Here is a 13875-nt window from a genome sequence, read left to right as displayed (position 1 = left end):
TCTCTACCCCCAGAAACCTCTTCTGGGACCCGGCCATAGTGTTTCCGTGTTTTTGCATTATCTTTTGGTATACTGTGTCATTTAGTCTGCTCTGAGGCTTGGAGACCTTTTTGTAGTTCCCTGCCTTCCTTACTCTCATAGGAGTTCTTCAATTCCATGTTAATTGCTTGTTAATTCTGAATGATGCTGCTTTTAATCAAACCACAATGCACTGTTTTGCCCATGTACATTTTCTTTTTCTCTATGCCTCCAACAGGAAAGCTTCAGAGTTACCTAACTGGTAATGGCTTAGTAGTAGAGGGTGAACTGGAAGACTGAAACTTAGAGGTTTCAAAGAAAATAATTGGATTTGCTTTTCCTGGAAAGAGTGAATGGGAACGGTACAGGAACTGTATAAAAGCAGTGTTAGCCCCCGAAACAAAGTATATAGTTTACTATGGGTTTTTTTTTGTGTGTGTGTGTGTTTGTATGCATGGACACTGGAGTTGTTATAAAGTGATACATAGTATTTGTTACATCTCTGATGTTCTGGGTGAACTTATAAACATTTACAATGTATCTCCTTGACAATAGTGGCACAGTCAGGAATTTTAAAACAAAGTATTGTTTTGGTATGTTTAGCTATCTGCTGCTTGGTTTTGGCAGTGGTCATTCTTGTTTTCTCATTTTAAAACCCTTACAGAGAATTTACTAGATTGAAATGTAAGCACCTAGGTCATGTGCTCAGATTTCTGCTGCCTCTTTTGTTGCTGCCTCCGAAAATGCCCTAAAGGTAAGTTTAGAACATTAATATAAAGAGAGAATGTATACGAATACACCATGGGGAGAGCTTATACAGAGGACTACCCAGAGACTGCCTAATAAATAACTCCATAATGTTTGTTATCACGTATAAAAAGTGACTCATTTATTTTAATATCTCAAATGTTTTCTGGACTTTTTAGTACAAAGAGGTATTCAAAATGGTAGACTTCTTATTTTAGAGTTCCTTTCTTTTGCATGTGTATGTGCCCACAAATGATCCTTAAGTCATAAAGATAATTTTAAGGGGATTTGAGGGCTTGCACATTTTTTAGACTGGAAACTATATGCCAAAGAAAGAGTGTGTTATATGTGGAATTTTAAAATAGTGTGTATTAGCTCTCTGTTCTCTCTGTAATTGCTATACTTTCTTTTAAATTTTCTGGTGCTTTGAGACAGGGTTTCTCTATGTACAGAAACTCTCTGTAGACCAGGATAGCCTTGAACTCAGATCTGCCTGCCTCTGCCTCTTGAATGCTGGGATCAAAGGCCTTTGCCTCTATGCCTGGCAGTAATTGCTGTACTTTCTAGGCTGAAGAATGGGAACCCTGAGGCAGGAGGATGGAGAATTTGAAGCCAACCTGGGCTGGCTACAGAGTAAGACACAGTTTTAAAGAACCAAATGAAAGAGAGAAAGAAAAAAAAACCCTAATATTTACCAATGACTGTACTATGGAGAAAATGTATATCTATATATTTTATACACCAAGGCAAAATCTCAAGTTGAAGAGTGGTTGTTATTTAAATACAGAACTCAGGGCTAGAGAGGTGGTTCAGTGGTTAAATATGGAACTCAGCAATGTGATGTCTTCTGAGTACTGCACCACTTTTTAAAAATGGTAATATTTGGAATGTATTTTAGAGATAGAATGCAGTATATATTTTTTATCTAGCTTTCTCAGTGGGGTGGAGAGTATTTTTCTGCTTTAGAGTTAACCTAATTTGCTAGTGTTCCTAAGTGCAAGCTCTTTTTACCTGAGATTATAAATGAGGATCACTAGTCAGACTTGTAAAGACAGAATATTGTTCTATCCTGGTTCCCAGCCAGGTTATTGTTGCTGCTTAAGTCAGAGTACATGGATCTGCTCAGCTGACAATGGATTTCCTAAGGGGGGGGGGGGGGAATGGAGATGTATGCACCTCCATCAGCCCCCAGAGAGGGGGGAGGTTGTAATAATTAGCATAGTTGAGAATGTATGGTCTAGGTTATTTAACATTTAACATTTTAGTTAGTTTCGACATTTACTTATGACCAGCTCAATAGTTTATATTTCTATATCTGGCAGTCAACTTAGTATTAACTTTATTGTGAGTGACATGGGAGGGCGTTTACCTGATTATTTGGTAACCAAAACTAAATTCATATCACAAAGGGAGAATAACGGGTGCTAGGCAGTGCTAGGTCTTTAGTATATTATGACCACTCCTATGCTTTATACCTAAAATAATGTGATTCACTTTTAATTCTGTTAGTTATATGTGCACATTATATATAAGCTAATATATAATGTCTTATTTTGTTCCTGTGTCTCTATGTGTGAGCACAGATTTGAGTATGTGAATGTGGTCTTTAGTGTGTCAACATTTAGTCTTAGTGATATCATTCTTGAAATGGGTAAATAAAGTCAGATGTAGTTTGTCTATCTGAAACCTGACCTTCTGTCTTTTCATTTTCATCTGAATGCACTCCCTGAGTGCAAAGTTCTTAAAAGCTTCTGAGGCACTAGCCTGAGGCTGCTAACTTTGACTTGGCATACCTGCGTTAATCGGACACTATTGACAAAGCATTTCTAATAACTGTGGTGTAAGCTTTGAGTTGGATCTGCATAAATGATTCTAAACTTTTCTTGGTCACCTTACCTCATTCATGTTTTGTGAAAAGCATTGGGTTTTCTGCTAGAATTTATGGGATTCATTGTTCATGTGATAATAAGTCTTTTGTTATATAGAGGTCCAGTCATTTAGAGGAAATATATCCTTCCTTAGGGATATAAACACTATGGTATGTTGTGTGATTCTAAAATAATACCTTCCTTACTTTGGGTGCTAGGCTCTTGATTGTGTAAGTGGAGCCCAGCAGCAGGCCCAATGGCCATGTTATATACTGAGATTGGGCGCAGTATATTTCTGTATCTGGCTTCCTTCTGGGGTCTTAATGACCCACGGGTAGATTTTTAGGTTTTTTTCTTTAGAGGCAGTATCTTCAAAGTTGCGATTTTCTTTTCCTATCCTATTCTCTTCTGCAAACAAATGCTTTTGTCTTGAGCCAGGAACTGTTATCTTGTTTCTTGTGGAACCCTTACCTTGTTTCTTGTGGAACGTTACCTTTTTTCTTGTTGGTTTGAGACCAGGAAACAATTCTTAAAGTTGCAGAATCAGGCAGCAGGCCAGCAATCTTAACACTTGGGAGGCGGAGGCAGGAGGATCCCTGGTTGCCAGCCAGCTTGCACTGCACCAAAGGTCTGGTATCTCAGCCTAACAAAACAAAAACTACATGGAAGAAAATAATATGCAAAAGTCACTAATTAATAACTAGTCTTGTGCTAAAGGAAATTGTAGAGATTCAGACTTGTTGAAGGCCATGTACTCTTGGGCAGATTTCAAGCATAGGTTGATTTGTCGGCACCTTCTACTTCAGTCTGTTATCTCAATATAGATTTTTTAACTGTATTAAGGAAACTTGGGGCTTAACTGAATGGATTTTACTTGAAAAGAAATTAGGCAGTACTATCCAATGTGGTCAACTGTATAAGAGCTTAGAGACTAACTTGTTATCTTTTGACTTCAGTACAGTAGAAAAAATAATTTGGCAAAATATATGTATTGTATCAACATTAATAACTAAGACCACTTAAGAAAATGAGACATGTTTGGGAAAGAAGTCATTTTTAACACCTCTTATAAAGTCTTCCATATTTATTATTAACTTTTTTTCTGACTAAAACCCAGAATGTAACTCCTAGTGTGTCTGGTCTGTGTAGTTGTTGGATTCTCCACCCATCATTAATTTAAGAGAACCTTTCATTGGTTGTGTATTGTTTAGGAAGTTTCTCCTTTGTCAAGAGTCCTGTGTTTTGAACTTGCATTCCATGCAGGAAACTAGGCTTTTTCATTTCCACCAGTGGCTTCTCTTGATTTTTTTTTTTTAAATAGGTATCTTTGCTGCCGAGGTTGTATTTGTTCTTAAGGACTGTGGTGCTTTTTTTTTTTTTTTTTTTTCTCTCATTATTTTATATGTACCTGAGTAACACCAAGAGAAAATCCACTTCTAGTCTGATGCCTTGGGATTTGGGGCTACTTCAATCATTGCCCTGTATAATTGACAGTGGTGCAGACAACAGAGATTATGCATACAGGGTACACACATGTGTGTTGTCACTATGACGCTGTTGTAGCACATGCATGCAAAGAGTGACTTTACACTTTAAAAACACCCTATGATTATCTGTAAGTCCTTGGTATTATCAGAAGAGGAAAAAATATCCTAAAGTATCTAATATCCTTAAAAGTGTCGTTTTTAAGAAGCTGTCAGAGAAAGGTCTTTCTCTTGCAGAGGACCTAGTTCAGTTCTCAGCACCCACAGTGGTGCACACAACTGTCTGTAACTCCAGTTCCAGAGGATCTGACACCTTCTGGTCTCCTCTAGCACCACATGCATGCGGTGCACCTACTTACATGCAGGCACTCAGATAGAAACATTTTCTTTTAAAAAATTAAAAATATTTTCAAATGTTATTTTAAATGTACAAGATTGTCTTTTAGGAAGCCATGAGATGTGCTGAGCACACAGTAGGCACCTTGGGGCTATCTTCTTGTCCTATCAAAGTCACTTAAAGGGAACTGTTACATTATTACCTTTCTTGCAGGGAGAAACAATTTGATCCTTTTATCTTTTAACACACTGCCTTTTCCTTATATTATGAATACTATTTCATACTTTCTTCAGCTCCCACCTCTGGTGTTTCCTCTCTGTCTTGCCCAGCTGTCTTTGTGGAAGTGGTGATGGGCATTTGGAGACCACTAAAAATCTGCAAGGACTCTTAAAAGCTTGAAGCCACATTGGGACATTTTTATGACCCTAGGGAGGCAGAGAATACTGAAGACACACTTAGAAGTAAGGTGTTCGATTTAGTTTTCATTTTTAGAAGTTTGTCTTTGACAACTTCATACCTGTATATCTAGTCTTCTCTTTAACTCTCACCCCCACCCTGCTCCTGCCTGCCAGCTTCTTTCCCACAATGATTTTAAGCAGGATTGTCTGTGTGACCCTAACTAGGAGCCTGGTGGGCTTAGTGCTGGGTACCACATGATGCTGCTGTTTACTCTTGACCTGTAGATGCCATCATGGTGAGAAGTGATCAGTGATCTCTGGCCCTTGAGAGCTCTATAGTTGGCTCCTTTGTCCCTGTGGCTACGGCTCTCTTTGGGCACTTTTTTGCCTTCGGGCACTGTAAGATGCTCCAGGTTCATGGTGTAGACTTCCTGCCTCAGTCGTAGTTTCTGCAAGGATTCTTCCGTGGTATTCATACTTGGCTTTGAAGGAGTTGTTCTGACCATGTCTACTCCGTTTATTTGGAAGTAATAGGCACAGTTCACACTCAGACTAAAGCGCCATGTGCAGGCCAACATTTTTGCCTGTGTTAAAGGCTTCAGAAAAGGAAAAATAAAACATAAAGAACATTAAAGGCAGCCGAGTTCTAATGTCCCCTTGCATGGCCACCAGGTCACTGCTGCCACTCTTCCCCTGCACAGGACAGCTTGGCGGGTGGCCTGTCCATTTTCTTGTCTGAACCTTGAAGTTCTAAAGGATCAGCACCCCACCTCTATAAGGGGTGTCAGGTATCCCAAGAGGTTAATTGCTAGAGTGATTCCTTGTGCTACAGTAGGGAGTCTCTTACATCCTTAACATGGGTCTCTTACATCCCTGTATGGGATGTATAGAGCTGAGATTCTGTTGGTATGAGGAAAGAGTTTTTGTTTGTTCGGTTTTTCTTTTAATGGCAGAGAGAGAAAGAGACTGAGTTTTTATTGTTTTGTTCTTTAAGAATCTTAGAGAAGGTAGTAAAACCTCTGGCTAGTTAATGTTTGAACTAGCTTGTTGTGTGTATATACATGTTATTACTGGGTGCCTTTAAGGCATAGGGAAAGCCACCATTCAAAGGCAAAAGCCCCATCCACTTATCACACTTTACCCTTAGCCCGGGCAGCTGCTGTATTGATTGCACACATCCCCCTCCCCTTAGCTCTCTTTAAAAAGAGCAGGTGACTGATGACATCTTACAGAGTAAAGGAAGCAGGCCTGAAGAGACGGTCTCAGCAGAAAAAGCAACATTCTTAGCTTGTAGCCAAATTCCAAATGTGGGATTTGTTATTTTCTTTATTTACTGTTTTTCAAGAAGTTGGGGGGGGGTGCGGACAGAATCTCAAAAATAAATCACATTTGATTGCATCTTGGAGATTGTAGTAAGCAACAAGATAATTTTCTCCAAAACCTTCCCTGAGTTCTCCCTGTGGGTTGTAAACTCTTGAAACATAAAGTCATCAGAAAGTAGACTGCAGACAGCTGTGCTTCTGTTATTTTAGGACAGCCCCATGACTGTGGTTGGGTTTGTTTGCAGGTGAAGAAGACCACTCCTCTGAGGCTGGGACACACTGGGAACCTTCCCACCATGCTGTATGCACGCCATGGTAATTAGACAACCTGTCTGCCGAAAGAAGACACATTCTTCTGTGAGGTAAGATGACCCAGGGTCAGCCTCCTTGGCTGTTTTGAGGAGAATCCCATTTAACTTTTATTTTCTTTCTTGAAATCTGCTAAGGAGTTGGTTGGGGCTGGAGCTCAGTTATAGAGTATGCATTTAGCAGGCTTAAGACTCTGAGTTCAGTCCCTGGCATTAATAGAATAGAGTTGCACAGAAATGAATGTACAAAATAGTGATTTAAAGAATAAACTAATGTAGCAGGCACTGAAAGAAAAACCTAAATTTATTTTGATGTTGCTTCAGTCTTTTTCCTATAGAGGAAACCTCTTCAAATCCAAGATATTTAAACACACCTGTGGGGCCTGGGGAAAGACTGAGAGGGTAAAGGGCTTCAGCACAGGCATGAAGATTAAGTTCAGATCCCCATCTACTCATGGAAAAGCTGGGGATGGACCCTTTGTGGGGCTCCATGGGGTATATATACTTGTAACTCCAGCACCGGAGTGCAGAGACAAAGAAGATCGTGAAGGCTAGATAGACGGCCAATCTAGCAGAAATGGAAAAGACAAGGTTCAGTGAGGGACCCTCTCTGAAGGAGCAAGGGAAAACTGCAGAGGTGGGCACCGAAGTGTATCTGAACATATACATCACCCACAGAACTCACTCTGAGCCAATTTGGTGACGCATAGCTGTGACCTCAACACTTGGTAGCTAGAGATGGGAGGATCAAGAGCTCAAGGCCAACCTGGGCTACATATCAAGTTGGGAGGCCATGTGGAGATAAAGAAGATTGACTCAAAAATAAAATAAATTAAATCAAAGCTTCAAAAGTGTTCTGTTAAAGATGATGGTCTGAGTGGACAGGAAGGAATTCTATTAATGTGTGTGGTAAGTTTTAATATTGTCTCTTATAGCACTGAAACTAACATGAAACTCATTCTGAAAGGCATTTTTTCTGTCAAATTTCTAAGCCAAGAGACTGAATTTCAAGAAAGTTATTAAATGAAGAATCAAAGTAAACTTGCTTATTAAGAGAACAAATTATCAAGAAATTTCTCATTTCCCAATTTTCTCTGAGGAAACAGCTATTTGAGGTAATAGCTTGATATTTTGAAATTATATCATTGAGTGATATTGCTGAGACTCTAATGATGTCATTATTATATGTAAAGGTACTTCAGATGTTTGTGTTCCTAGCCTATTTGGCTCCACCAAGCTAGGCTTACTTTTCTTGTGTGGAGTTTATGTTGAGAAATTTTGTAAGAAAAAAAATATTAGTTGCAAAATTATCCTGAGATGTCTAACCTACATATGAGAATAGAATGTCTTCAGGGGGCTTTTACATATTTTTTTCTTTCTAAGATCTTGTCAGTCTAGGTTTCTGTGTATATTCAGATGCTTCAAAGCATGCAGACAGACGTGTACCCCACATGAGAAGTAGCCATTTACTTTGGGCTTTCCTGTGTGCGTGGACACTCTCATTCATCGTCTGCTGGGTTTGAGGACACTCTCCGTGACCTGTAGAAGATATGGAATCCTTAGCACTGTTGTTTATTGAGCTCAGTCTTCATGTGGTTAATCAACAGATTGTTTACTTAGCATGTTACTTTGAGTATTTATGAAGTAAAACTTCTGGTACTGAAATTAGAAAAAAAAATATTTTAAAAGAATATGACAGCTAAAGAGAAGCCAAACATTATGACCTGATATCCCAAGGTAGGAAAAATGAGAAAAAGAAACACACACACACACACACACACACACTCATCTATGTGTAAACATAATCTGTTTTACACAGTTACTTTGCTCAGCCTGCTACTCCCAGGCTTTGTTACCTTGCATTAAAAACTAGATGCTGGTGTGGATTAGGTCAGAGACTTGGCTAGAGAAGACTTTCCTTTTCAGTTCCTCCTCCTCTGGGCTTTGATGGGCTGTTTTCTGATACTCCACATTTATTGACTTAGACTATGATAAAATCCTAGAGAAGTTTGTGACTTCCATCTGGGTGGTAAATAATGTAAGTCAGACTTCCCAGCTATTCAACTGGCTCAACCATGGTCCCTCTGCTGCTGCCATCTTAGCTTCCTGATGCCACCATCCGTTTTAACGGAGAACTGTTATTATCAAATTCAGTCTCAAGTTTTCAAAAGGGCGCAGAAAAGAATTTTCTGATAAGTGGAGATTTTCTGCCCAGCTTTCTCTTTCAATTAATTTATAGCTTTAATGCAGCTGTTGAAAGTTTAGGTCTAAGTCGATGCCTGTTAGCCAGCCTTATTGAGCTGCTATCCAGTACTCTACTGATTTAGGAAACCAACAGGTGTGTGGCGGTCAGTGAGCAGTGTGAAGAGCCACACATTCTAAATTGCATGTGTTCTCCCTTCCTGAAAGGCTGCCTCCCGTGACCTAATGTCTGGCTGGTGAAAAGTAGACTCCGCTAGGATGTTACACCACCACTGCCGGAGGAACCCTGAGCTCCAGGAAGAATTGCAGATTCAGGCTGCAGTGGCGGCCGGGGATGTTCACACAGTGCGAAAGATGTTGGAACAAGGCTATTCCCCAAATGGCCGCGATGCCAATGGCTGGACCTTGCTCCATTTCTCTGCAGCAAGAGGAAAGGAAAGGTGTGTTCGAGTGTTTCTGGAACATGGAGGTGAGTTCGCTGGATGTGAGGGGAACCTTGTAATGGCATTTGTGGAAAACGCACTTGTGCGTGTTTGCGTGTGGATTTTAGTGCTTCCCTTGCATTGCTTGCTCAGTGTGTTATCTCCTCTTTGCAAAGATGCTTGTCAACAAAACTCTTGAGTTTTGTTTCAAACCAGACTGTTGAGTGGGTCTTACCCTGGCACATGTAATTGCTGCAGATTGTCAGGCCACCCCAGGTTACTTCAGCTGCGAGCCCACTGGGGCCAGGTGCCACCTGGGTGTCAGAAGCAGAAGTGGCTGTGGCGTCTGCCATGGGGGAGTTGCCCAGATTTCCCTTTTTGGAAATTGTTCAAGCAGAGGAGCGCAACACAGGTCCCTTTAGATATCTTTTGGCCCTTCCTGTCCTTTATACCTTCCTTAACCTCTTGGGTGGTTTCTCTTGTTGTTCTTTTGATATCCTATCTTTTCCTGAATTTACAGGGTGTCTATATATGCAAGAAGACTGCTCTTATCTGAGGTCTGATTCTGTAGACAGACTTGGTGACTACATTTGCCATTTTATACATCTGCTTCAGAAAGCTGGCTATTTCTCTAAGACTTTGACACTAATCCTCACAATTGACTCCTCTCACAGTGAATTTCAACTTCATTCTTTCTCTGAAGATAGGAGGGGTATTGTGTGCGTTCATATGTGAGGTGTGTATGTGTCTGTTTATGGGATAACTTATGCCTACATTATACTAGGGTATAGAACAGCTTGTCTGGGCCACTCCAGGCCCTGGATTGTTCATTGAGAGTTACTTGTTTCATTCTAGGAGTGTACTTTGTTAAAAGACTTGCTTGCCTTCTACAGTACAGAAGATGTTAGCATCCACAGCTTTCAGACAGGTCTTGTGAGTCATGGGATTGTATAAATGCTAAGTCTACCATCCTAGTCTGACTCCAAGGTAAGGCTAAATAAATCCAAGCCCCAGAGTAATCATGTGTCCCAGTGGCCTGAAATGGAACTCTATGCCCTAAGTTGTTGGCTATGAGCATAATCCAAATGACCACCAGCCTGTGTTCACTCAAGACTATCTTCCATGTCATTTTACTTTTCAACTCACCTCGTTTCTGAAGTTAATGAAGGGGTATAAGTGGACCCATAACTTTACCTGGTAAAATTAAGACTAAGATGAGAACTAGTATTTGCTTATGTCACTGAGTCCTGTTGCTGTTCAGTTCTGTATCCCTTAATGAAGAATACACTCAGATAGTTAATGCACAAGCATTATCTCCTTATACAAAGCACATCTTCAGATAAGTTTCAGACAGACATCAGATCCCGTTGGACCTGCCCAGCTTTTGCCTGCCACTACTTAGAAGGGTCCCTGGGTATGAGTGAGTCTGGATGTTTAGTTCTCTGTTCACTTGTAGAAATTGTGCTTCATGTAGTTTTAAGTCTACATATGGAACAACTGTTCTACCATAGTTGTTTTTCACTCAACTTTATGACACATGTTTTATCCTAACTATCAGTTGTAGTGTGTGAGCAGTCTTAGAAAACATGTCACAGCTGTGGCTGTGCTCCAGTCGGACTTCTGTGTATGTGTCAGTGAGTGATAAGGGAGAGAAGGAAAATCCATCGCATTGTCGCATTAGGCTCCTCTCTCCTCCACCCCTGGGATGATTGTTTATATCCTGAAAGGCCAAAGGTAGCTGTGTGCCTAACCTGAATGAAGCCTAGGGTTCAAGCCTTAATACTTTCAAGAAAATGTGTGTGTGTGTGTGTGTGTGTGTGCGCGTGTGTATGTATGTTCAAGTGCGTGCACATGCATGTGTGCACATGTGCTCGGTGAACTCTGCCATTCCTGAATCCACACTGCCCAGAGCAGTTTAGTGCACTATAGAGTTGGGTGTCCAGTACCACAGTTAATTTCTAAAGTAATTGTTAATACTGCAGAAAGCAACTTTGTGAGTTTTGTTAGTAATATGTTCAGTCTTACCCTGTTATCTTCAGTAGTCACTCAAATAAATATGCTACTATTTGAATATTCTTTCAACTTTGTTCATTTTAGTGTTTTAGAAAGCATAAAATTTTCTCAGCAGACTTTTGAGAAGGCAGTGCATAATCTGCCTGCTTAAACCCCAGAGTAAATGTTCTGTTGAGTGTCTGGAGGTGGCCATTAGCAGTTGTTCAGTACCAGACTCTCCTTCCAGAAACTGGCTTGTGTTGGCTTCTTCTGCAATTGCAGAAATAGCCTGTGCACCGAGGCCCAAGTGGTTTCCAGCCTCTTCTTTCTAGCCGCTCTGTGTGATGTTATGTTCAGGATCTTGACTTTCGTCATGTACCACCTTTGTGGAGATAATTCCTTGTCAGGACATAGTTGGCTTGCTTTTTTTTTTTTTTTGGCTAGGGCCAGCATAGTAGGGAGTGTCCTTGACTCCTTGACTTTTTTTTTTTTTTTAAACCTTTGTCAGAGTTTCTCCCTTAACTCCTAGAAGTACTTGCCAAGTCAAACAGCATTTTATGGATGCTGATACATTTTTCTCCAAAGAGCCTGCAGTTCCTTCTTGTGGCCTCCTGGGACTGGGTGGGACAGTACCCTTCCCCCACCAGTGTATTGCCAGGTGGCTGGCTCTTCCTTGCGTGATGTGCTGGCCCCTCCCAAGATGACATAGGAATGAATATCAAACCATGGCAAGCCTAGCTTGTTCTCTTCCACCCTCGCAGGCTTGTTCAGGTGCTCACCTTTGTCAGCTCCAGGTGGAAGCCTTTCTCCTAGCTTGTAGTGTTTTCATGTTCCTGTGACTCTCGCCATACACTGAGCACATCCTGTTTTGCTTTTGCCTCTTAGTTTGTGTCTGTTGGGTCTTGATTAGTAAACACTTCATACTGCAGGGTCATTATTTGCCTGCATTTTATTCTCACGATGTTGTGGTACTTGTATCAGCAGTCTGTCTAGAATTGGTGCTTATGCATGAGAATGTACAATATCATTGCTCTTGCCCACAAAGGTTGCCTAAACTTCTCTTCTTTCCTCGTGGCTGGGCACTACTGGGCCGCATTACCCCACTGAAAAGAGATTTGGAGAATGCACCTCCTCATCCTTCACACGGAAAATTGTAAAACAAGTTTGAAAAGGTTAGGTAAGAAGGAAACTCCTACCTGCTAGCCCCTGCCATGGTCACGCATGAGGCTTCAGTGCATAGTGTTCAGGGACATCTGTGAGTGGCCCTGCAGTCTAGGATGCAGTGCAGGAGTCTGCAGACATGCTGCCCACGACTGTCCTCACCTTTGATGTGACCTATTGCCTGAGCCTCTGACTTCTGCGTTTCCTGCTAGTTCTTTTTTCTCTTTATGGAGCCACATCCCACTCCTTAGTGGGGAAACCTCCTTCCTCACCAAGTCTGGGTTGGTCTAATTCACATTGTATTGTCCTGTCCCGACCTGGTCTCCAAATAATGTGACACTTCTAAGTACAAATGGAAATTAAGTCCAGGGGGGACTTATTTCCCTGCACAGAACATTCTCAGTCCTTCATGTACTTGGCACAGCAGCTGGTCCTCTGAGCCCTGCAGCCGCAGCTCTATGCAGCAGCCCCTTTACTTTCTTGGTTGGGCTCTCTGAGCTTAGAGGTTTAGGCACAGAGGTCATTGTAAAGCTCCCTCCATCATGGGCCACTTCTCCAGGCACATGCCTGCTTCCCCTTTAAGTCTTTAACACTTTCTCAGAGAAGCTACCTGCTTCTGTTAAACCAGGTCAGGTGAGAACTTTATTTTTGTTCCTGCTAGATGCTGCTGTTGGGCCCTGTATGATGCTCTCTCTCCCCTGTATAATATTGTTCCCTGGACCTTATTGCAGCACCAATCATAAGCATGGTGAAGGATTTTGGCATCCTGCTCAGCGTCTGTAACTCTCATTCACATGAAGTTCTCTGAAGGAAGAACCACAGCCATGTTTGCTTCCACTGAGAAAGAGAACGAACACCGGTAAAAATGATTGTTCCCTGACCGCATGAGATAAAAACTCATCACTTCTTTAAAAAAATGCAATTAAAAAGTTGGGTTAGGATTAGAAGCTGCCTGAATGCATGATAGCTGCTTTTCCAAATCATCAACTAGGGGAGATGAGGGAAAGACTTGGAAGAAATGGGTTTGTTCACTTAGTACTCTGTACCCCTCCCTCCGAAGCTCTCTGTCTGTACACTCTGTGTCGGTGACAGAACTCCGAAAGGTGGCTCTTTGCTTTATGAGAAAGCATTCATTCACACTCAGAAAATGCTGCTAAGTACCTAATGTATGCCAGGTGGTTAGGTCAGTAGCAGTTCTTTCTGACTGAGTGTACCTTGCTTCACAGTTCTTAAGAGGGCAGCATTTCATTTTTTTCCCTCTGGAAACAAGCCATAGAAGCAAATGTAACTCAAATACCCCAAGTCTTCCACCTTGATGAGTGTGGAGCTAAGGCTCCACACCGTCATCCAGACTATGGTTCTCCGTATGTTGCCTATAAAAGAAGAAAGGCATTGCAAGAGAGCCGAGTACTGTGTGCAGTGAGGCCTGCTTAGTGTGTGTGATGTGCTGTGTGTCTAGGACCTCTCCAGAATGCACGACTGGAAGAGAGTTCTTGAAAGTTTTGAAGCAGGAAGGAAAGCCGAAAACATGGTGGTGTAGGATATTATACTTGTGGTGGGGACTTGAAATAGTTAAGTGTGGTTGGATCTGGCCCAGTAGTTTACAGTCGGGATGT

At 41.4% G+C, this 13875-nt stretch overlaps 1 protein-coding gene across 1 annotated transcript in view; it reads left to right on the top strand.

Moving 5' to 3' along the window:
• ASB7 (ankyrin repeat and SOCS box containing 7) overlaps positions 1–13875 on the top strand; it is a 40020-nt gene that overhangs the window by 797 nt on the left and 25348 nt on the right. The window contains exons 3-4 of the mRNA XM_080914625.1: positions 6420–6536; positions 8892–9153. Of these exons, the coding sequence (XP_080770751.1) occupies positions 8943–9153 (211 nt within the window). The 5' untranslated portion in view covers positions 6420–6536; positions 8892–8942. The remainder of the gene's footprint in view (positions 1–6419; positions 6537–8891; positions 9154–13875) is intronic.

Source organism: Micromys minutus, assembly GCF_963924665.1.
Source record: "Micromys minutus genome assembly, chromosome: 3".
NCBI lineage: Eukaryota > Metazoa > Chordata > Mammalia > Rodentia > Muridae > Micromys > Micromys minutus.
Note: the sequence above shows the minus strand (reverse complement) of the source record. Positions and strands in the feature narration are given on the sequence as shown.